The following is a 24,477-nucleotide window of genomic DNA, read 5'->3' on the forward strand; positions in this document are numbered from 1 at the left end:
GACCAAGTGCCCAGAAGGACGTCGGTGAGGGCTTCATTGAAAGGAAGAAGGGGCTCCAAAGAAGCCGCCGCTGGTTGAAGTACCAGTGTCCAGGTCCAAGGCCTCAGCCGCCCTACGCAACACCACTGCGTATGAGGCTCCCTCCTCTGTAGCCACGGTAGAGGGGAGAGCATGCCAAGGTCTGGGGGGTTATCCAGACCACAGGTGTCACCCTGATCCTCTCGCCAGTCCGGCTCTTCAAGCTGGTCAGCCAAAGGGAACACAGACCCCTCCCAGTCCTCCTCATCCTCCTCTGGTTACCATTCACGCCTGAAATGAACACCATGGATGAACACAGGCACAAAAGTGCATTCTGGCGCCGGTTCCAACGTAGACCGACATCGGTCCTGCACTGTGTCCAAGTCGGGATTGAGGCTGGGGTCATCATCGGTTGGGGGCACGACCAGCACCGGGGGTGGAGTCGCCTGGATCGGCTTCGGGCAAGGTACCTTAAGGTTGACCGTCGTCGATCCGGATCCAGGCCTGGATCCTCAGGGGACCTCTGGTGCTGGGGCCGAAACTGTCGGAGTAGTCAAAGGCCCAGGGCCCCCAGCTGAGTCTGCGGAGCCCGAAGGCAGGCCGGCAGATTTGGGCTGCCCAAAGATGCTGTGAAGCACTTCGTAAAAAGCTCAAAGCTGGGCAGGGGACGCTCCGGCACCGGGGAAGGTAGGGAAACTCGGAGCTATGCCTGGGGCAGGCTCCGAAGACAGAGCTGGAGAGCTACGATGCTCCGGGTCCTGCATCACATCAGCCGGCCGACGGAGAGAAGGCAAAGAGCGATGCTGCTTCTTCCACTTCTTCTTGTGCTTCAACTTACCCGAAGATCTCGAAGACTTGGACTACGAATGGTGGTAGTGGCTCTGCGATCGGTCCCTAGACCTTCCTCTAGCCCGGGACCTAGAGCAACATGGAACCGACTGCCGGGCCTCCAACAACTTTCGGGACCGCTCCCGCAAAGGCACAGGAGGTGGGGGTCCGTAATTGACATCAGGCGATTACAGGGCTCGCACAGTTTAAACCTGGTTTGACGATGGGACATCCTTCTTGCACCAGGAGTCAATAGACTCAAAAAGAAGTCAACAAAAGTCGAAAAAAAGTTTAGTCAAAAAGTGACTAAGGGGTGGCTCTCCCCGGATATGCGCTAGACTGGCACGGAAAAAGAAATAACTGAAGCCAGTGCGCAGGGGCGTCGTCTAAGTAGACATTGTGACATCGTCCTGGCTATCACGACATCGACGATGGACGCGGAGTCGACCGACGTCACCTACTAACACACAGTGGTACTGCTAAGATAAAAATTCTCCGGATGCAGTCTTACGCTTGGGGGTAATTTTAAGGTAAGGAATCTATAACTAATTGCCTCTTTCAGATGCTCAGGGTAATGGTTTATCTGTATAACTACGACAAAATGTTTTAATGTTGTTTTCATATTGCGCAGACATGCACGCTGCTTTTCTTTCAGATTCTTGAGGGTTTGACAGTTTCATTTCGCTGGTCGCGGGACCTCTAGTGCACTCCTTACATGACTTCCCCCCCTCATGGCCGCAGTGCGGTCTGCTGCCGCATAGGGGGCGCTGCAGGGGGCACTGAGATATTCTGGTCTGCAGCGCGCATCTCCCACTTCGGGATTTCAAACGTGCACTGCGGAGGCCTGACATTGCTCTCGCTCGGCCCCTGGCTTCTCCGACTAACACACAGCAATACAGCTGGGTCTGAATTGTATTGCTTCAACCCGTTTTGCCTGACTGATGCCCTGCGGGCCGGTATTGGTGCGGTGAACCAGCATTGAATGCTCTGAGGGGTCTGTATCTATTCTAGGCCTGAAGGGCCTCCATGGGGACACACCTGCTGGGCAGCTTTAACCCATAATATCTAAGGGTGGGTTTGATGTCCCTGGGCAAGGATCCATAAATTGTGTGTCCCGTGGGCGCACCCATATCTACCTAGGTTCCCTCCAGCACCTAATTTTGTCACGCTTGTGTGCACTAGATCCTTGACACATTAGTGGGGACTGCCCTACTACATTATTTGGGCCTTAAGCCTATTATTAGCCCGTCCCTGCCTCAGATCGCAGCCGCAAGAGCATATCTCTGACATACGATGACACAGGAAACCTATGAGGAGGAGGACTCCCTGGCCTACCTCCAGTGGGATGAAGATTTCTACGAGGCAACTGGCACCTTGAGTTACAGGGCAGTCACTGACCTAATGGCCCCTATGGAAGAAAGGCTTTCAGAGAGGATAGCACAAAAATGTGCAAAGTTTGCCCAACCCCTGGACCATGCCCCACTTCCTGCCCCCTCAAGATACTCCAGGTGACGGTCTCCGGCCCTCAAGAAAAAGTGTGCGGAAGGGGTCATTAGGGTGCATTTGCGCACCTAAAGCAGGTGTTTTTGGCCAAGACCTTCCGCAAAAGGGCCCTAGGGCACATCTGAACCCTTCCCAGTGCCTTCCGGGCCCCGATACCCCGCAACCTCAGGGTGGAGTCAGATGATGAAGCAGGTTCTACCAGATCGTGGGGTCCATCCTCTCCCCCTGCCACGGTGCAAGAGGGAGTCTCAGATATGTTGGACATGGATGATATTATCCACCCAAGGTCAGCCGAGTGGGTCCCGGCTGAGAAGGTGGCTAAATATATGGCGGCCCGCCCCAGGAAGCGATTGGAGAATGAGGCACGCAGCTGCCTGAGAGCAGAATGCACCCACCCCACCCTAGATGGAAAGGTAGCCCTTAATCCCGATATTGATGATAAGATAGCCACGTTCCTGGCCAAGTTTGTTAAGGGCCCTAAGAAGGGTCGTTTTGGGCTCTCAGACTTTCAAGTTCCTCACTTGTGCTTCAGCCTTTCATCTGCCTTGTGATGCTTCACCAAGGTTCTCAAGCCGACAGTGGAGTCCCTGCGTGCTCTGGGGATTCGGCTTATCATCAACCTGGACGACATGCTCATCATGGTGCAATGCCCCAAGAGATTGATGACACATCTCCAGTCAGTGATAACCCTGTTGCACGGGTTGGGGTTCATGATAAACGAGAAGAAGCTTGTACTCACTCTGACGCAAAGGGGATGTCTTCCTGGGTTTCATCATAGACTTCACCTCCTCTTCTCAAAGTCTTCCCTCCCGAAAGATCACAAAGATGGCATACAAGCTCCTCCAGATGTTGGCCAAATGGTGCATATCGCTCAGACAGATCACTTGCTTGGTGGGCCTCCTCGCCTCCTCGATTCAGGTGATTTTTCTAGGCCCGTTGCACTGTCTAGCCTTACAGCATCTGAAGGCGCACCATGTCAGGAGACGCCTCTGGTATTCACAGTTGGTTCCTCTAACGGACGAGGTCAAGGAGGGAATGGATTGGTGGCTCACCCATATGGAATCCTGGAATGGAAGAGTTATCTTCAGTTCCAACCCTGACCTGGCAATAGAGTCGGACGTCAACAGGTCAGGCTGGGGATTTTTCCACAGGCGTCAGTTGGTCACCTCTAGAACAACACTTGCACATAAACTGCCTGTAGGTCCTGGCGGGGTTGTTCGCGGTCCGGTGTTGGACGAAGGATCGGATCCAGTCCTCAGTTCTTTTAAAGCTAGACAATGTCTCAGCAGTGAGATATATCAACCACATGGGGGGCACCAGGTCCTGTGCCCTGGCGAATATGGCAAAGGAATTTTGAAATTTCTGCAATCAGGTATTTGTAACGGCAGAGTACCTTCTGGGTCAGGAGAACCAAGTGGCAGACTGGCACTCCCAACACCTGAGAGACTCCAGAATTTGGAAGCCGGACTCTAAAATTTTCTAGCAGTTCTCCAACAGGTGGAGTCCATTCTCGATCGACCTGTTTGCGTGCCTCCTCGACCACCAGATGCACATTTTTTCAGCTGGAGGCAGGAGCCTCTGGCAGAGGCTACAGATGCATTTTCGCAAGATTGGAGTCTGGAGATGGGTTATGCCTTTCCCCCCTTCTCAATGGTCACCATGGCAGCAAGTCAGGTCTGCGGGCAATAGGCGCACGTGGTCCTGATAACGCCTGTCTGGAGGTCTCAAGTATGGTTTCCTGTTTTTCTGGAACTTTCTTGGGCTTCTCTAGTCCGACTCCATTCACTTTCCTCACATTCTGAAGAATCCGAACAAGGAACTGCATCGCCTGGTGTCAGAGGGTTTGTTAAATCTCATGGCATGGCAGATTACAGGCAAAGATGCCCACTCCCAGGCTTTTCGAGCCACGCTGAGATCCAGTTATCCAGAGCCTGGGCAGACAGCACAACAACGCGTTACCACTCTGCCTGGTCGAGATGGGTCTGTTGATATTTGCGAAGGAAAGTGGATCCCGTGGGATCTGATGTAATCCAAATCCTCAATTTTCTGTCAACCCTCGAGAAAGAGGGACTGGCATATCGGTCAATCAATGCCATTTGTTCTGCCTTTTCAGCAGGCCACGCCCCAGTTGACCGTGCGCGCCTGTGGGTGAACACCCATTTGTAGATTGCTTAGGGAGATTCGGTTATCCCTTACCCCTGAACCTCATTATGCAGCACTCTGGGATATTAATTTGGTATTGAACCTTTTTTTGTCATGGCAGCCAAATCAAATCTTGTCTCAAAAGAGATTTCAGCGAAATTGGCAATGTTACTTTGTCTTATATCGTGTAGAAGGGTCTCTGATGTGCGCGCCTTGGACATAACAGCTAGGGTGCTTTCCCCTGATGGAGTAACTTTAACCCGAAGCAGGCACACTAAATTGAATGCTCGCACAATTTCTTACCCGGCTTTCACTGAGTCTCCCAAACTGTGCGTGGTCCAACGTCTTAAGGTATACGACGAGATGACTGAGGGAGTCTGCCCTCCAGCCAAAGACAGCATCTTCTTGCCCTCAGAAAACAGTACAGAGTGGTTGCTTCTCCTTTGATAGCCCGCTGGGTTAGATGGGTGATGCAGGAGGTTTTTGGAGCACTTTCAGCTAGGGGGGCAATGGCCTAAAAAGCTTTTAACTTGAGAACATGTTTGGAGAATCTTATGCGTGCAACGGATTCGTCTTCAGACTCGCGTTTTAAGTGTTTTTATTATAAACCACTACTGAATGTGGCTCACGTGGTGATAAGAAAGCTTAGAAATAGCATAATCCGCACCTTTAGTCCTGACATAGAATGAAAATTTGCCTAGCTCAAGTGAAGGTAAGATTAAATTCAATGAAGGACATGGAGGCGAGGATTATCCCATCCAGCAATCAAGTCAGATGCAGACTCACCCATTCTGGTGTAAGTAGTCTGTTTTCATTTCGCATGCATTTTCGTATGGTAAGCTGTTATATGATTTTGGTTTATCTGGATAAACAATAAGTTTATACTTACTTACCCATACCCTCTGTTGTTCAGAAGTTTGGGTAGATTAGTTATTGGCGCAATGTGTCTTTGCGGGAAACAATGGGTCGAAACAAGATGCATGAAGGAACCTGTGGGCATGATTCGCATGAAGGAGGAGGAGGTGCAGGCAGTGACAGAGGACTTTGTTGGAGCCTGATCAAGGACAATAAAGGACTGTGGATTTTTTTGTAGTTGTTTTTCCTGAGTGTTCTGGGAAAAGTAGTTTTGGTTTTAATTGGCTGCTGTATTATGAATTACTGATTAAAGCGAAGAACTAATAACATAATCCTCTCCTCTGTGTCTTTAATAGAATTGAAACTCACCTTCACTTGAGCTATGCAAATTTTCATTCTTAAGTTATATCAGACCAGCATAAAAGCAGAATAATATATTGTGAGAGGATAGTTTAAGAGTATAAATATCAAACGAATTAAGGTGTAGTAAATCCTTGCTTTCCTATAACCCATTTTATAGAAAATGTGTAGTAGCGATTTTTGAACTTTTGGTGTATTCCTTCATTACTCTGTGTATCTGCCTTCATTTTCAAAATGAGTTTTTTTATTCTGTCTCTCTTAGCATAGGTATTCCTCGTTGAGTCTATCCTTATTTGTTTGCCTTCCTGTCATTGCTCCTCCTGCTCACTCCTTAAACATTAGCCATGTCGATATCTTTTTAGTTTTGCTTAGATCAAGATGGGATGCCCCTTAATTGGAGTCTAGCCTCCTGTGTGTCACCATCTCTCCTTTGGTCCTGCTTCCTCTAGCTCAAACTCAATCATATGTGTCTTTGTGAATCTTGCTTAATATGAATGTCACCCGGGATAGCTGGTATGACAGGCAATACCACCCTAGATTAGTCAGTCTCAGTCCTCAAATTTAAGGGACACATGTGATCATTCAGTTTGGTGCCTGAGAATCTCTTCAGCTCATACAAATATTTCCCCCCAAATATATTTATTTCTGTATGCCGTTAGATAACATCAGGGGGGCTGTGATGTATATGGCTGCTCATTCGGTATTGTATAGCGTCGCAACTTAGCATTCTAACATGCAGACATTGATCAGTATTCAAAGGTTTTCGCTGCAAAAGTTAGGCTTTTTTAAATGCGAGCGTAGAGTAATTGAATAAAAAATATAGTGAGCCACCACAGGCTACCAAGAAGTAGGATGTAAAAAGCCCCGATTTAAGTGATTTTCTAAAATTCCATTCTCCTGCAGGACGGGGTTTCTGTTCCTCTGACACTCGCTAGTGTAGGTGATGTTGATTAGGGTGTGAGTAATCCACGCATAGGTGGGTACATTGAAACTATAACTCCAATCTGCCTGGACTTGATATCTGTAGTGGCTTTTGTTAAGGCGGTGGTTCACAGAGAGTGTTTGGGTCTGTCTGCCACATGCCCAAGTCATACTAGAATGACATTTAATTACTTATATGACTGTGTTCTTTAGAGCAGCTGTACTATTAGTACAGCAGGGTATTAGTCAGCAGCTCAAACCTGTTGGAATTTAATATGTAAAAGTGTATGGAATCTCCCCAACTATGTGACTTTTGGTGCATTATGCATCATAATCCGCATGTTATTCCCCAAAAACTCAGAATAGGTGATATTTCTGCAAAAGGTGATGGGCGGAATGCTTCCAATTTGTCTAACCACTGGCGATCGCTCGGGCAGCATCCCAACCCATCGTTCTTTTGCTCACCATGCCACCTCAGTTTGCACCCAGCCATATGCAAATAAGCCTTCATCCTGCTCCGCATGGAAACAGTCCAGCCAAAACTGCCAGGCCACTTACTCCCTGAACTGGAACACATGCAACGCAGGACTGGTTTCGCCCTAGTTATGGGCTCACCAGCCGGTGACAGCTAGGTTCCACTGACACAGTGAGCATGTGACCTACGTCTGGGCAAACCCATGCCACCAAGGGAGGTATATGAAACACAAAAAAGGTGATGGGAGGGATGCTTGAAATTTGTCTCACCACTGCTGATCGATCAGGGTAGCATTCCAACCCATCATTTGTTTGCTCACTATGTCAGCTTACGTGTGGACCCTGCCATATGCAAATCAGTGTTGGCCCTGCTCCTTATGGGAACAGTTCAGCCCAAACTGCCAGCCCAGAACCACCCAGAAACCAGAATGCAAGAAACCCAAGACTGGTTTTGCTCTAGTTATGAGCTCATCAGTCAGGTTCCAGTGACATAGTGAGCATGGGACCAACGTCTGACCATACATGCAGTATATCCTGGATTCTCAGGAAGGAGTGGCAGATTGCAACCTGATTGTGAACAACATACAACTTTACCAGGGTCTACTATCTGGAGCTAGATTGTATAAAAATGCACCAAAGCAGCAGGGGCGGCTCCTCCATTGGAGCAGAGGAGCGTCGCCCCCATTATATACCCTCCAAAGTCCCAGGGACAAAACATTAAATGGCAATTCATTACCTTTTTATTTGTTATAGTCCCGTCCTAAACCGAGCATCGGGGCGGGGTCTGCTCAGTGAGCTGGGAGGAGTATTGGACAGAGGGCTGCTTTTTGCACTTGCGTTAAGTGCGCATGTCTCTTCTGCCTGCCGTCTTGAGACTGCGAGCCACACATGCGCACTTTAAACCTCTCAACCCAGCTGTCTTAAAACAGCTAGGTTGAGAGCAAGTACAGGCATCCAGGAACCTCAGGAGTGGCAACAGAGGCCGCTCCCACCATTGAGGGCACTGCTCACATGCTGGTTAACAGCACATGAGCAGTCATGAATTAGTCGAGGGAGGTTGCTGGGGCCTGCACTGCAGTCCCAGCAGCAGACAAGGTCTGAGTGAGGAGGACGTCATCACTGTCGTCAGGATCTTTAAGTGCATTTCTTTGACTTTTCTTTCTCCTTTGTTTGTCTGCCCCACCCCCACTCTCAATAGATGCTAGAGGCCACTGCAAAGCAGTGCAGTCTGCACTGTCATTTGCACCAACCAGTGGACATTTACAAAGAACGACTGAAGAATTTAAATTATGCACCAGTTATTAAGTGTTCCTTGCTCATCAACTCATTAATTAACATGAAGGCGGCACAGGTTACATCCTCTTTAGTGGGCAATATTGGTGCATTCCAATTTCTGTGAAGAGTACATTATTGTACTGGGATTTAGTCAAGTCATCCAAAATCCTGGGATGTAATGCATGCTCTCTGATAATGTTACCTAGTCTGGTGGCTCAGTGGACTAATGCGTCCACTGCAGGGGCCTGTGTTCGACCTTATGGTCCCCGGTTCAAATCACAGCTGGTCCACTCAGCCTTTCATCCATCTGAGGTCGATAAAATGAGTACCATTTAGTTGGGTAACAATAAACTTCTGTTATTCAGCGCCAAGATGCCTATGTCAGAACGTGCGCTTTACAAATACACGTTATCTTATCTTATTATGAAACTACAACAATCAGCATTTGTAAGTGAGAGCACAGTGAAAGCGTCTTACATTCTTTGAAGGCTTGCTTCGATGGCCAACATGTAACTACGGAATGAAGTAGTATGGGATCCTCGTTGCCTGTCAGAACAGTTCCGGTAGCTAACATAGAAAAAGATAAAACAGAAGAAACACGTTTGCATTCATGCAGTCACAAAAGCACCATTCTACTCAGGAAAAACGTTTGAATTATTGGTGTTACCGACATGTCAGTTCAGTGAGTAAAGGACTAGACTAACAACCGAAATGTGTACAAATCTCATAAAAGGCTTCTATTTAGAATGAATAAAAACGAGTTACAACAGCAATAACGGTGTGTTTTTAAGATCTTATTTATTTTCATCTTGAAGAAAAGAGTGTTCTCACAGAGCAGGGTTGCCTTCACCACATTTAAACGGTGGGCAATACTTTTAGACTTGCCTTTGGACTAGCAACATCAGCGTGAAGCCATATCAACAATAACAATGAAACCCTAAAACATAGAAAATAAACATTTATAAGATGATTTTGGTGATTTTCCTTCTGATTGTTATTTTAAAAAATAACTCAAATATCAAAAAAGAAAAAAAGTAAAATGCTTTTATTTGCCGAAAACATGTCAGACGAACAACCTGAAAGAGGCAATGTGCTTAGTACCCATTCTCAAAGCTCCAGATTTGAGAATGTGCAGACTGATGCCTCTGAGCAAGGGATAGAAGCAGTCCTATCCCAAATGAATGATGATGGCCATGACCAGCCTGTTGCTTTTAAAAGTAGGAGGTTACTCCCCAGGACACAGCGATGGAGTTTCATCGAGAAGGAAGTCTTTGCTGTGGCTTGGCTTCTAGTGCAATTTTCACTGAAAGTGTGCTAGGTTCCTGCCAACCATGTCCCTAGCACCAGTGTTCTTTCCCTAAACTATACGATTGTCCCAACAATTACTAAACCCTTTGGGATCCCTTGTAAGCTCCTAGTAAATGGTACCCCTGGTTCCTAGGGCATTGGACCTAAAGCAGACCTACCCTAGGGGACTCCTCATCCAGCCCATGCAAACTGCCATTGCAGCCTGCATGTCTTGGTGCAGAGAAAACCTAAGAGTCAACATGGCGAGGTCGGACTGCATATGATCGAGGAACATGGCGGCCGGCAGATAACGGTCGCGGCCGCACTCACCTCGGGTCTTTCCGCGGAATGAGGGGGAAATGAAGGGAGGGAGGAGAGGCATTCCGGGGGCCCTTTGAGCTGATTTCTTTTTCGTTTTCTCGGTGGAGTGCACGCAGCCTTTGGCGGGCTCTCCTCCGCCTCACTCGCCCGGACTTGATGGGCTTCGGTGGTGAGTTTCTCGGCTGGAGGTGGGAGGAGGCAGCGAGGCTCCGCAGGCGCCGGGTCTCTGCCTGTTTCTGGTTCCGGGCCTCGGGGGCAGTGTCAGCACTTGCAGCGGTGACTGCGGCTGAGTTAGTTTTTCCGAAGCAGCAGTGGACTCCTCATCGAGAGTATCGGGAGCAGGCAGCTGGGATATCAGAAGCACGAACTGCACGCCATCCCTTAGAGGAAGGCGAAGGCAGAGGTGACAATCAAGCCTCATGGGGGGTCAAATCTCCGGTAAGGTGCAACAAGTTTTCTAGTTTGGTTGGTTTGGTCCCGACATCTTGGGGAGGCGGCATTGACACTCTTAGTAACTGTATGGAGGTGAATGAAGGCGGCTATCCAAAAGGAATTGTTTCTCCTCCTAGAGTGGGCCGGTATACCCTAAGAGCTAGAGCTGCCTACGCATTGCAGAATTCAGAGGCCACCCATGTCTCTGTGACCCAAAAGAAGACATCTATTGTTAACTTAACTAAGGTAAAGCTAAGGAGGTCTGGAGCTAGATTTGGGGAGAGCGAAGAAGAGGAGGAGGAATTGAAACAGTGTGGGGTTTCCAAAATTAAAATTAGAGTAAAAAAGAAACCCGCACTTATTTAAAAAATCACCCCCTCATTAAAAACCTATTATAGAGTCATGGCCGACACAGTGGAGACCAATCAAACTACGGAAGTGACCCCTGAAGATCCGGAGGGGTTTTTCTCCAAAGTAAAATCAAAGTCTAAACAGAAACCCGTTGTAAATGATGGGGGTGCTTCCTCCCCTGTGACCCCGTTCTCTCAATGCAAACAAAGGGGGGCTAAGCATATTACCAAGCGACCCATGGGGCCTCTAACTGACTCTCCAGTGCCTAAGGCTTCACAACAAGGTGTAACCCTCTCAAACAGGTTTAACCCCTTGGGATTATGTGACGAGGAAGGGCCCGCACCATCCAAAGATCCCTCCAGAGACTTATCAATAGGAGCGCCTTCTGGTCGTATTGAAGCAGGAAGCATGGAAGCAGTAGACGGCTCCGTAGTGCGATCTCTGTCTGACATATTGATCGCCATGAAGAAGGAGATGTTAAGTGGGTTCAAGGTATCGGAACTAAATCAAGCAGAACTTGCGGGAAGGTTCTCTGTTTCTGAAGCCAATCAGGCAGCGATCAAGGCTTCTTGTGAAGTTTTGTCTCAGAGGCTTGATGAGGTGGTGGTAAGGACGGGTCTTCTCGAAGCAGAAATACCTGGCATTAAAGAAACCATAAGTGAGGCCACTAGGGAAATAGGGAAGTTAACCTTACAACAAAAGGCTCTGAAGGATGACATCGAAAGGCTGGAAAACCATTCAAGGAAGAATAATCTAAGACTTCTTAATATCCCCGAGAACTTGGAAGGTTCGGACTTAAAGGGGTTCGTTATTTCTATTTTAAAGGGGTCTGTTTTGAAGGATCAGTCTGACATCGATTTGATGTCAGAAATTCAAAGAATTCATCGAGATCCCTATAGAAAAAACCCAAAAAAACAGAAACCCCGGAAGATTCTGGTCAACTTCCTCTCATATTCAGTAAAAGATCTAGTTCTATCACTCGGACTTAAGGAGGGCTCTTTGACTTTTTCCCCCAATGGTTCGGATCCATTTACCTTTCAAATTAGGTCGGATATTTCCCACGTAACGGCTACAAGGCAGTGGGAAATGGGTAGCAGACTGGAGGAAATGAGGTCTCTGGGTGTAAAGGCACAATTAAAATTTCCGGCTCAGTTGCGTGCCATGCATAATAATCAGATGCACTTATTCCATACAGTTGAAGAAGTAGACCTCTTCATGGCTGGATTAAGGAGGGCAGAGCAGGTAAAGTGAGGTTCGTCAAGTAAATCAGCGAGGGCCTCTTTACAGGATAATATATCTTCTGTTGCACTTCTTTTTTCCTATCTTACCTCCATTCTTCTCCCCTAGTATATTTATATTTCTTTTTAGCTGAACCCGAGGTGAGGGTGACCTAATGGGTTTACCCATCTTTAAGGGAGGGTTCCTCAAGGGATTAGGGGCACGCACGGGGATGTGGGGAGGGGGGTCCTTGGGGGGGGGGGTCACCATGGGAGGGCAAGGAATAAATATAAAAATAAAAATAAAAATAATAAAACTAAAATAACCTCATCCTACTTTTGGGATTTAATTTTCGGAACGACACCAAGGTGGAGGGGCAATGTACTTGGATGGCAGATGTAACTAAAGATCAGGCCGGTTTGGGCCTTCTCTCCTGGAACGTAAATGGGCTACGATGTATTAGGAGGCAAATGCTGATTATGAAATACCTGGAACTCGCAAAAGGTCGGGTTTGCCTCCTACAGGAAACCCATTTGACCACAGGGAAGTCGGATAAACTTTTTTCAGGAGTACCCTGGATAAAAGCCTATGGCGTCTCGGACCAAGGTATGAATAGCCGTGGGGTGGCTGTCCTGGTCAAACGGGGCTTAACCTGTTCGATTAAATCCATCCAGACTGATCAATCAGGGAGATGGGTGATAGTGCAGTTGGACTTTGGGGGGACTGTCTTAACGTGTGCTTCATTCTATGGTCCGAACATCGACGACCCTTCTTATATTGTTAAGCTGCAATCCAAGCTTATGTTGGTGGCTTCCCCAATAATTGTTGGAGGAGATTTCAATACCTTATTAGATCCTAAGTTGGATAGGTCGAATCAGGCGCGTTCTATTCCGACTCCCCTTGTCAGACGGGCAATGAAGAATTTGATTCACGACCTTGGCCTGGTCGATGTGTGGAGGTTTACGAAAGGTGATAGGGCTGGATATACTTTTTACAGCAAGAGAATTCATCACTCCTCCAGGATTGATTACCTATTAGCCAGTAAGCCTCTACTTGGAAAGGACTCTGATATATCCATTCTCCCTAGTCATCTCTCGGACCATTCCCCTATTTTCTGTTCCATCAAAAAATTATTAAAAATATCTCAATCGAGATGGACACTTAGCAGGGGAAGGTTAGACAATCCAGACTTAATTCAGGCAGTTAAAAGATCATCTCTGGAGTTTTTTGACACCAACATTGGTTCAGCTGCCATTGAGGTAGAGTGGGATGCCTTTAAGGCTACCCTGAGAGGCCGATTGCACAGTCTCATATGTTTTAAAAATCGCTCTGAAGGATATGCATTAAAATTGGGCGAAGAAAAGATCAGACTGCTAGAAGCCGAGCATTTGAGGCTAATAAAATCCCCAGATGGACAAGGGATGTCGCAGGTAGAACTCGAACTTGAACAAGCAAGACAAAGCTATAGAGGCATTTTAGAAGAGAAGTGCAAGAAGCAATGGGAAAGGAGTAAGATGGAGAATTATGAGTATGGGGAGAGGGCTGGGGCTCTTTTGGCGTGGAAAGCGAGATCTGATCACTCGAAGAACGACATAGTCGAGCTGGTGATAAATAACCAAGGGGATAGATCTACAGATACAGGTGACATCCAAAATACTATACTTACCCTATTTGCGGATCTTTATAGGGAGAATTTATTCCCCTCCAAACAAGAAATCCGCTGTTGGTTGAGCTCAAAATCCCTCTCCACGTTAACACAGGCCAATAAAGATCTCCTTGATTCCCCAATTACGTTGCAGGAGATAAGAACTCAAATAAAGATCTCCAAAAACGGTAAAGCCTCCGGTATTGACGCCCTCCCAAACGAAGTGTATAAATCCCTCTTTGAGGAAGTCATTCCTGTTTTGGGATCCCTGTTTCATTCAATCTATAGCCCAACAGGCCTTGTCCCTAACTCGTGGAGGGAGGCAATCATTGTCCTGATCCTTAAGCCAGGGAAGGACCCAGCAAAAGCGGATTCTTATCGCCCAATCTCCCTGCTAAACGCTGATTATAAGATCTTTATGGGTATCTTGGCAGGGAGACTGGGCAAACTAGCCCCCGGACTGGTGAATACAGACCAGAAAGGGTTCATTACTGGGAGACATATTCAGGAACAAACCCAGCTACTTATTGGTAACATCGATCTGGCGATTTCTAGACTCGAACCCCTGGCAGTGGTCGCATTAGACGCCGCCAAGGCCTTTGACAGGGTGTGTTGGGTCTACCTGTGGGAGGTGCTGGAGGAGATGGGATTTGGTCCAATTCTTATTCATACTTTGAGAGGGTGCTATCAGGATGCTTCAGCTAAGATCCTCATCAATGGTGTACTCACTCCCAGTTTTAAAATCCAAATAGGGACCAGGCAAGGTTGCCCCATCTCCCCTCTACTGTTCGATCTGTACATTGAGCCTCTTGCCCAGGCTATCAGGTTAGATGAGACCATACCCCCGTTCAAGACTCAGCAATATCGCTCTAAAATTGCACTATATGCGGACGATATAATTATTTACACAGACAACCCCGAGATAACATTGTCAAAGGTCGGGGCTCTGTTGGAAGATTTTGGGGCAATTTCTGGATATTTGGCTAACTCCACGAAGACTGAGGTTATGTGCTGGAACATAGATCAGTGGAGTGGGGCCACCAGCAATAAATTTAAATATCTCGGTATTGTCACTGTGAAAGACCTTGAAAAAATTCCATCTATTAATGTAGAAAAAAAAAAAATGAAATTGATCAGTTGTTCGCAAGGTGGAGGAATCTCCCCCTGACCATCTTCGGGAGGGTGAATCTAGTCAAGATGACCATCCTCCCGAAATTAACCTACTTGTTCAATGTGGTCCCACTAGGTTTTCCTAAACACTCTAAGGCGCAAAGTAAAATCGGGAGTTTCATCTGGGGCGAGAAGGGTGTTAGGCTATCCTGGAAAAAACTGAGGCGCCGCCTAGCTAAAGGGGGATTGTCCCTCCCAGATATTCAGTGCTATCTGGTCACCTTTCAATTCAAGGCTATTAGGATGCTTTTAGGGGAACCAACTGCACGCTCTTGGGGTAAGTTGTTGGGGGAGTTGGTCATTTCTGAAGGCGGGGGGGATAAAGCAGGGTTTCTCTACAAGTTTGGCTCACCAAAATTCTTCAAACGAGTAAGGTTGAAGGTGATCAAAAACGCCTTGGAGGTCTGGTATTTCATCCGCTCCAGATGTGGGATAGGTTACTACTCCGATCAGGCACCGATCTGGGATTCCCCGGGGACCCCCCCCTGCCTCCAAGACTGTATGGCACTTCCAATCAAGAGAGCTGGGGTAATGACTTGGTCTGAGTTGGGGGATGAAAATGGCATACATCCTTGGGAGGTATTGAAAGCAAGAATTGGCCCGGGCTTCTCGAGATTCAAGTTTATACAATTAAAATCTTGGTTTGAAACAGAGAAGGAGAATTTAAGGGGCAATGGTGAGGTGGAAGCCGCTCTTAAAAACACTCAACATTTGACGAAGGAAATTTCCATCTGGTACAGGCTCCTGATTAATGCAGATGATGTTGGTATTCCTCATCAGGTGTCAGCCTGGAACGATTCTCCTTTTGAAGCGGATATCGGGATTCTCTTGGAACCCTCCATGATCCTGCTTTATAAATACACAAAATCTGCCAGTCTGAAGAAAAATCATTTCTTTGTCACCAATCGAATCTACTACACTCCGGAGAAGATCTCGAAATTCGCCCCGAACCGAGATGTCCCAGGTGCCTGCTCCCTAAAGCCAACAACATCCATATCTTTTTTGAATGTCCCAAATTAGAAACATATTTGGAAGGGGTGTGCAGATACTTACGTATGACCTTTGGAATTGATATTGTGTTGAACGGCTCTCTGATTTTTTTTGCTAATGATCAGGTGTCTACTGCCTGTATGGTTCAACCATACAGAGGGCTGTTACTATGTCTGATTTTGTTGGCCCGAAGGGAGATCTGTCTTAGATGGAAAGACCGCCTCCCCCCGAAAATCGAAGACTGGTTAAAATCCGCACTGGCTATGGCCCGGCTAGAAATTATGAGCTCCAGCCCTAGCCTCCCTACACTCTGGGCACCATTTATACGCTTAGGTCAGGAACTGAGACTTTGTTGACCCCATTCTGCAGATGTTAAGGTTCGATAAATATCATGGTCCTATGATTAACACCTAAATCCCGGACGATAAAAGGGGATTGGTTGGATAACCTAAACATGTGCAGGCGGTCGGAGGGCGCCCCACCGTTAAAACTGAGCGGTTACGTCCTGCTAGCAGTTTATAGGTGAGATGAGGATAAAAAAAAAAAGAGTCAACAAGGCACACATCCGTGTGTGCCATGCCTGCCAACACTACATGTGGTATAAGTAAGTCATCCCTACGGCATGCATTAGAGCCACAGCAGGACAGCAGGACAGGAAGGAAAATTAGTTAGATTAGGAAGTGTGCCTACAATCAGTCAGCACCACCCCTAGGGCGGGCCTGCTGATGTGTACCCGACTTTTCAGAATCCTCCATCTTTTGTGTGGAGAGAATTAGCCTATAAGGGTCAGGATTACACCCACTTTCCACAGGAAGTGGTCATATAGAGGGTTTAGTCTCCCTACCGGTAGGCAGCCCTTTGGCTACTACACGGTACTTCACTTAACGCCCCTAAATTGACTATTTAGTTGGCACCCCTCGACCCTGAACTTCAGATTCGATGGACCTAAAGATGAAGAGGACTAAGAAGTGCTGCTGAACCTGAGAACTGAGGGCCTGCAGCGGAATTCTGGTGCAAACCTCAGTCTGCCACTTCAAGACTCGATAATCAAGCTGAACTGTCCTGTCCTGCTGCTGTGTGGCCTTTAAGAACACCAGTTTTCGCAAACTTCCCAAGAACTCCCCTGGAGTCGAGGATCCACTCTCCTGCAGACTTCAGGGACCCGAAACCACAGGGTCCAGTTCACCGACTTGCAGCTCCCTGGTCCAATTGGCGCCGCAACCAACCAGGAAGAGGTACTTGTGCTCTGGGATGTCAGATCTGTCTCCCCACCGAGAGTAGAGGCACCAGGACTGACCGGAGCCGTGCAGTACCATTCCCCGGGTCACTGGGCACCCTAGAACCAAGACCAGCATCAAAGAGACCAAGTGGGACTCCAACTGTACCAGAGCACAGCAGCAACCGAGGGACATCAATACTTCTGAGACCCACTTTGAGAGTGGCCCAGCAGTCCTGAATTTGCCCCTGCCAGCTGTTGGCCCCTGACCATGAGAGTGAACTTTACGCATCGGGCTGGCCAACCTACCTCCTCTCCCAGCCAGCCCAGCCTGGATAACTACAAACCAGCTGCACTCCCTTGTCCTCAAGGGCCTTGCAAACCCAGGCCCCATTTAGCAGCTCTCGGACTTGCTTGTAAGTCTCCTTGTACAGCCTATCTTTACAGGGCCCCCCTCCTCGTAGCGCGCCAGCTACCAACTCCACGAACTCCCTGCTCCCGGTGGAATTAGGGACGCACCCAATGAACTGTTGGTAGAACATTGGACCTTGGCTTTCTGCTACTCTAAACCCAGAAGGTGAACCTCTACAACTATCTGTGCTGTTTGGTTTACCTACCTGCTTTTTCCTCCCATAAGATTGCATGGTGCATAATCGCGCATGACTTTGAACTATTTGCTTCTTTTTGAAACTTCATAAGAAATACAGTACTTAACTTTAAATGTAATTCTTAGTTCAAAAATATATATGAAAAGAATTGCTATTTTTCTAAATTGGTGTTGGATTTATTCTTTGAGTGTGTGTCTCATTTATTGCCTCTGTGAGAACAACTGTTAGCACTACCCTCTGATAAGCCTAACTGCGCGCCCACACTACCTCAAAAGAGAGGGTTAGCATTATCTACTTTAGCTTCTATAAACCAATTGGGGACCCACTGGACTCTCTGGGCAGTGTACTTCATTTTAGTACACTATATAGCGAACCAGCTTCCTACACTCTGTCTTTCTGGATTTGTGTCAGGACCTAAGGGAGACCTTGTGTGCCACTATTGCCACTGTACCATCTTGAAACAAAAATGTGTGTCTGTTTTTCATAATTAGTAATGCGGCAAAGCACAAATCATTGTAAAATGTATAACTGTCTTGCCCCTGCACAATCAGGTCAATAAAGAATGCAAGCACTTAAATCAAATCCAGTGAATTCAAGCACTGAGCCCTGGCTAACACCTGCTCAAATTACTCACTGTGCAGTATCGGGTAAATTAATATATTTGTTAAATTATTTTACGTTTACTTCAGTTTCTAACAAATCATATAAATAAAATATGCATTTTAAAACAGCTAACATATTGCATTCTACATTATGCCAAAACGTATTACCAAACCTTTCAAAAGATCTACTCTTCTATACAAACCCCTCTCCTCTCTGCTTTTTCTGGGACACTGCAATTTGTCAATGAAATTTATCATGGCAGGATTTTACAAGCAGTCTCAGAGGTGCGCTTGAGAGATTACAACTCGCTTTACCAGGCCCGAATTATTGCACAGGACTTCCTTAACATTATTTTAGTATTTGTGCCGTTAAGTTAAGAACTGTGAATTACGTAGCTGCAGGTTTTGAGACACAATTATGTTTTATTCAGAAAATGAACTGCAGTTACAGATGGACATTTAACAATCAAAGTGCATTCTGGTATATGTATGATCTGATTCTTTGGGGATCACGTGATAGCCTGGTTTTAATTGAGCACGGAGTCACTTTACATATAAGCTACCTCACCTGTGATCAAGGCTCGCTATGGAGCTGAAACGCGTAAGGAAACTAACTGCGAGTATGCTGCAATTTACATCTACAAATAAATGCAGGTTTGTTTAAGGAACTGGGCTTTGGAAATCTTTTCTGTGATATATATATATTCACTGAAAAAACCACAGGTTTCAGGGACGTTATAGTTATTTGGACATTTCACTCATACAAAACCAGAGAAATTAGTCCGTTATAGTTAGTTCAGCTAACTATAACAAGCGACCCCGCAATGAACTGCTGATGACGTCACATATTACATCATTCATGACCTGGTCAGTGACCCTGTTTTTGCATTTGTCACCCCGAGTGAGAAGGGTATGGCCAGACGTGGGTCCCTTGCTCTCCATGCCACTGGAATCAAGCTATCCTGGCTGAAGAGGGGTAAAACCCCGAAACCGGTCCTAGGATGCTTGTTTCCAGTCCAGGGAGGACCTGGCTTGGCATTTTGGGCTGGACTGTTCCCATGAGGCACAGGGTCAAGACTGATTTGCATATGGCTGGGTTCAAACTGGAACGGCATGGTGAGCAAAAAAACGATGGATTTAGGCCCAGATCTCTGTACTGGGGTGAATGTATGATATTGTTCTGCATTCTGTCCATTAACTGTTGTTTTTGCATCTTTAAGTAGTAGTCACGTTTGCAGGATGGTGGAGAAAGGGTGCTGGGCCTCCGATCAGCGCTCAGGAATTCTGCTGCATAGGACTTAGAGGAGGTACCAGGAGGGATTCTTGGCCCCCAAAGTCCCTCAGGAGTAAATTGGACTTTGTCCCCCATTCCGTAGTCTGCCAGGAGGCGCGTTTGCAGAGTGGTGGAGAAAGAGGGGCATGTCCTTCAAAGACATCTTAGCAATCCCACTGTGTGGGACTTACTGGAGGTAACAAGAGGGGTAGTTGGCCCCCAAAGACAACCTTGGGGGCCAACTACCCCTCCTATTACCTCCAGTAAGTCTCACACAGCAGGATTGCTAAGTTCTCGTAGCAGGCCACGCCCCTTTGCCCACCACTCTGCAAACGCGCTCCCTGGCGCACTCTTGGATGGGGATTGAAGTCCCCTTCGCTGCTGGGGGTCATTAAGGGGCCAACCAGCCTACCTCTTACCTCCAGTAAGCCCCACACAGTGGGATTGCTGAGAGGTGGACAGAGGCCACTCCCCCTTTCCCCACCACTCTGAGAACGTGCCTCCTGGCGCGTTCTAAGTTGGGGTATTTAGTCCCCTTCAATCCGGAGGGTCCCTGGGGGCCAACTAGCCCACCAGGTACCTCCAGTAAGCACCACACACCTGGATTGCTGAGACTGGTCTGAGGCCATGCCTCCTTTTGACACCACTCTGCAAACGCGGCTCCCGGCACACTGCTGCTCAAGGGATGAGGTCCACTTGTGTCCTGTGGTCCTCCGGACACAAGTGAACCTCATCGTCCCTCCAGCAGTGCGCCAAGAGGCCTTGGACCACCTCTCTGCAATCCAGCTGTGTGGTGCTTACTGAAGGTACCTGGTGGGCTAGTTGGCCCCAAGGGACCCTCAGTAGTCAAGGGGACTAAATTCCCCAACTTAAAATATGCCAGGGGGCGCGTTTGCAGGGTCATGTAGGTAGGGGGTGGGGACGCTGGCGAGTTGGCGGTTCCTTTTTTTTATGGGGGGGCCTGCATGCCCCCCTTCCCTGGGCCACTCATGGCCCCACGGACCCCATCCCCCAGGGCCTGGCAGCCTTGGTTTAAAAAATATATATATTTTTTAGGGGGGCCGCGTGGCCCCCATCCTTAGGCCACTTCTGGCCCTGGGACCCCATCCCCCGGGACCTGGCCTCTCCGTTGGGGACCATGGGGGGAGCCCCAATGCCCCCACAGTCCCGCCGGCTCCCCGCCTCCTGTGGGTGCCGGCATTGCTTTTGTACAAGGGGAGCTGCTGACATGCAGCTCCCCTTGTGCAAAAGCAATCCTGCTTTGGTTTTTGGAAGCGAGAGCAGATTTCTTGCTCACGCTTCCAAAAAATGAAGCAGAGTTTGCTATGGCAGGGCTCTCTCTTTTCTGTCCACTTGATCCAGACAGAAGAATGTTAAAAGGTCCCTATCACTTTTATAATGTATTTCAAAGTGGCGCGCCACGGGATATGTTTTATCCCGATTCGTTATCGCGCGCATATGGTCTAGGACACTTTGTTAATTGGATGGATTGTACTTCCGATGTATCGCTTGGAGCATGGACACTCCAAACAATACACCGTGAAGTCAGAGTTACAGTTAAGAAATGTTATTTCTCTTGTGGAACGTGGGTCATCAGGTCTCCCTCTGTAGTAGAGTCTCTTTTTACTGTATTTGCAGCCTTTACAGTGGAGGCAAGGATAAAAACCCTTTACATTTTTCATAACTGGGGTTTTAGCTGGGTTTTCAAAGTGACTGTGGACAAGATGATCACCTAGTGACTGACAACGTCTATAGGTTATTGAAGGGTGTTTTGGAAGATGTTTTCTTAAGGTGGTGTCTGTTTTCAAAATGTGCCAGTTTTTATTAAACACATGCACTAGCTCTCCTGATTATACATTGAAATTAGTAATCATTCGTGTGGGGCCTTCTACTTTCTGTTTGACATTATCCACCAATAGATCTTTCCTATCTATTTTTTGCACCCTTTCTGCAGCGTCACTTAAAATCATGTTAGAGTATCCTCTCTCCTGAAATCTTGTAATAGCTTCATTTCTTGCTTTTTTGAAGTCCCCTCCGTCCGAGCAATTGCGCTTTAGCCAGAGAAGTTCTCCAAAAGGTATATTTCGTACACGGCTTCTGGGATGGTGACTAGCTGCATGTAAAACAGCATTCCCTGCTGTTGGCTTTCTATAGAGCTGTGTCTGTAGGACGTTTTCTGTTACATAGACCTCCAAATCCAGATAGTTCACCGAGGTCTCACTTATGGTACTGGTGAATCTCAAGTTGAACTCATTGTCGTTTAGCGCGGCGATGTACTCCTCAGCCGAGGCTCGGTCGCCACGCTAAACGACAAAGAGATCGTCAATATATCTTGCCCACATCATGATTTTATCCATCCAACATTCACTGGCCTCGCCCCAGGCCACGTGCTTCTCCCACCAGCCCACGAAAAGATTTGTGTAGCTGGGGGTGAAGCACGTGCCCATGGCCGTTCCACGTATCTGTCTGTACAATTTGCCTGGGAACAGGAAGATATTATTTTCAAGGCAGAACTCAATCATTCTCATCAGAATTCGATTGTGTTGGTGAAATTTCAGAGGTTTTCTATTCAGAAACCAGTTTACGGCTGATATGCCATCTTTGTGGCTTATACATGTATATACATTTGTGACATCTAGTGTTATTAAAAGCATGTCTGGTCCCCATGTGATGTCATCAATCAACCTTAAAAAGTCCTGAGTATCCCTCACGTATGAAGATAGATCCCTAACGAGTGGTGCCAAATAGGTATCAATGAATCTGGAGGTATTCTCCAAGAGACTGCCAATTGACGAGACTATTGGTCTCCCAGGAGGATTTATAAAGTCTTTATGAATCTTGGGAGATGGTAGAAGGTGGGGATAACTGGCACCTCACATTGCAAGAATTCAAATTCATCTTTATTAAGCATTCCTTGATCCCTTCACCCTTCCAAAAGATTTTGATACTCTAAGGTGCATTTTACATATTCTGTCCTTTGTATAGTCTCATAGCATTCTCCGTTCATGAGTTGTCTCATTGCTTCTTGTTTATAATGTTCATTATTGAACACCACCACGTTTCCTCCTTTATCTGAAGGTTTTATTTCGATATTGGAGTCATATTTGAGGGATTTAATGGCTTCCTACTCCTTTCTCGTAATATTGGAGTTTTTTATCTCTTGTTCTTTTGATGTTTGTGCCAGTTTTTGTAGATCCATAAGGACAGCTTCATTAAAAACGTCCACCGCATCATGGGGAATTTGTGGCAATATCCTGGATTTCCTCTTGAGGTTGCTCGGATCCCTTTGTTTTGGAACCCCTGCTGCCTCTAGACCTTCAATAGAGTTAGGAATTTCATCTGGCTGTGCCAACGATTGTATGGTCATTAAGGTTTCAAAGTCATTATCCGATAGTTCGTCATTATTTTCATTGGCCTGCTCCCCTGCATTGTTCTCATTCCTTGGGTGAAGCAAAAAGATTTTTGGGAATTTGAGTTTTCTTACGTATTTGAACAGGACTAGTTTGCTGTTGGGCAGAATGTTAAGCCTCTTTGTAGTAACTTTAGTTCTTCATGTGTCAATATCCTGTCCGAAAGATTTATGACTGTATTGTCTTCCTTCGCCATCGACCTCTCCCGCTTTTGCTGCGTGTTACCATTGGTGTCGGCGCCGCTGCATTTACCCCTCCTGCCCCTCCTTGTTTTGCGTTTCTTTTTTGAGCTTGGTTCAATTCGGGGGGTGCGTTCGCTGAGATGGTCGTTGGCGTCTCTTTTTCATGACTTGGTACTCGTCGAAAAAAGGGAGGTGCCTTACCTCTCCCTCCTTGTTCTGTGCTCGTAGATTGTTCTCCCTCTGAGACTTCCGCATCTGATTCAGATGTATCTCTATTGCTTGTACTGGGAGTGCTTTGAGCTAATCTTTTCGCCCCCAAAAAATATATACGTATATATACGTGACTGCACGAGGAGCCGAGTGCACTTTCACTCTGTTCCACATCTTGCTGAAGCCTGTGTTGGAGGTTAGAGCGTCTAAGGGGACCCAAGGGAACTTGTGGATATCATTCTTGCCTGAATTACCTACCCCTGAACAACGCGCCTTTTCCCTGCAGCCTTCCCTTCGCAACCCATTGCCAGGAACACTGCTTTCTGGGATCTGTAGTTGGCAGTGAAACACAGCAACGGCGTGGTCATGTGACGAGGGGGCGGCCTGTTCCATCCTATGGTGGTACAGCTGGACACATAAAGGCGGGACTAAATGGTGAATCCAGGTGACAGCGGCGTCTGATGAAGGCTACAAACGCCGAAATGCATTATGCCTATGCTGTTTGTGAATAAAGGTTCCCGTGATTTCCCCAAAGAGGCCTCTTACCTTTTCTTTCACGAAGGGGATTTGCGTATGGACATTTTACACGCTTGCCAACAGCGTGGAAGGGGCTCCGCTCTGTCAAGTGGCGGGAGTTATGTTGGCGTCAGCTGTTGCAGCTTGCTTACTTGCTTCCGAGGTATCGGATCAGCTCATGCTCGCCTCCGCTACGGACAATGCTATGGATGTTGCCTGGATGGGCCCGTGACTGCACGAGGAGCCGAGTGCACTTTCACTCTGTTCCACATCTTGCTGAAGCCTGTGTTGGAGGTTAGAGCGTCTAAGGGGACCCAAGGGAACTTGTGGATATCATTCTTGCCTGAATTACCTACCCCTGAACAACGCGCCTTTTCCCTGCAGCCTTCCCTTCGCAACCCATTGCCAGGAACACTGCTTTCTGGGATCTGTAGTTGGCAGTGAAACACAGCAACGGCGTGGTCATGTGACGAGGGGGCGGCCTGTTCCATCCTATGGTGGTACAGCTGGACACATAAAGGCGGGACTAAATGGTGAATCCAGGTGACAGCGGCGTCTGATGAAGGCTACAAACGCCGAAATGCATTATGCCTATGCTGTTTGTGAATAAAGGTTCCCGTGATTTCCCCAAAGAGGCCTCTTACCTTTTCTTTCACGAAGGGGATTTGCG

At 47.3% G+C, this 24,477-nt stretch overlaps 1 protein-coding gene across 1 annotated transcript in view; it reads right to left on the minus strand.

Annotated features, from left to right (window-relative positions):
- CFAP54 (cilia and flagella associated protein 54) overlaps positions 1-24,477 on the minus strand; it is a 2,172,274-nt gene that overhangs the window by 1,377,883 nt on the left and 769,914 nt on the right. Inside the window, exon 30 of the mRNA XM_085653834.1 lies at positions 8,854-8,943. Coding sequence (XP_085509960.1) covers positions 8,854-8,943 — 90 coding nt within the window. The remainder of the gene's footprint in view (positions 1-8,853; positions 8,944-24,477) is intronic.

Source organism: Triturus cristatus, chromosome 4_1 (assembly GCF_964204655.1).
Source record: "Triturus cristatus chromosome 4_1, aTriCri1.1, whole genome shotgun sequence".
Taxonomy (NCBI): domain Eukaryota; kingdom Metazoa; phylum Chordata; class Amphibia; order Caudata; family Salamandridae; genus Triturus; species Triturus cristatus.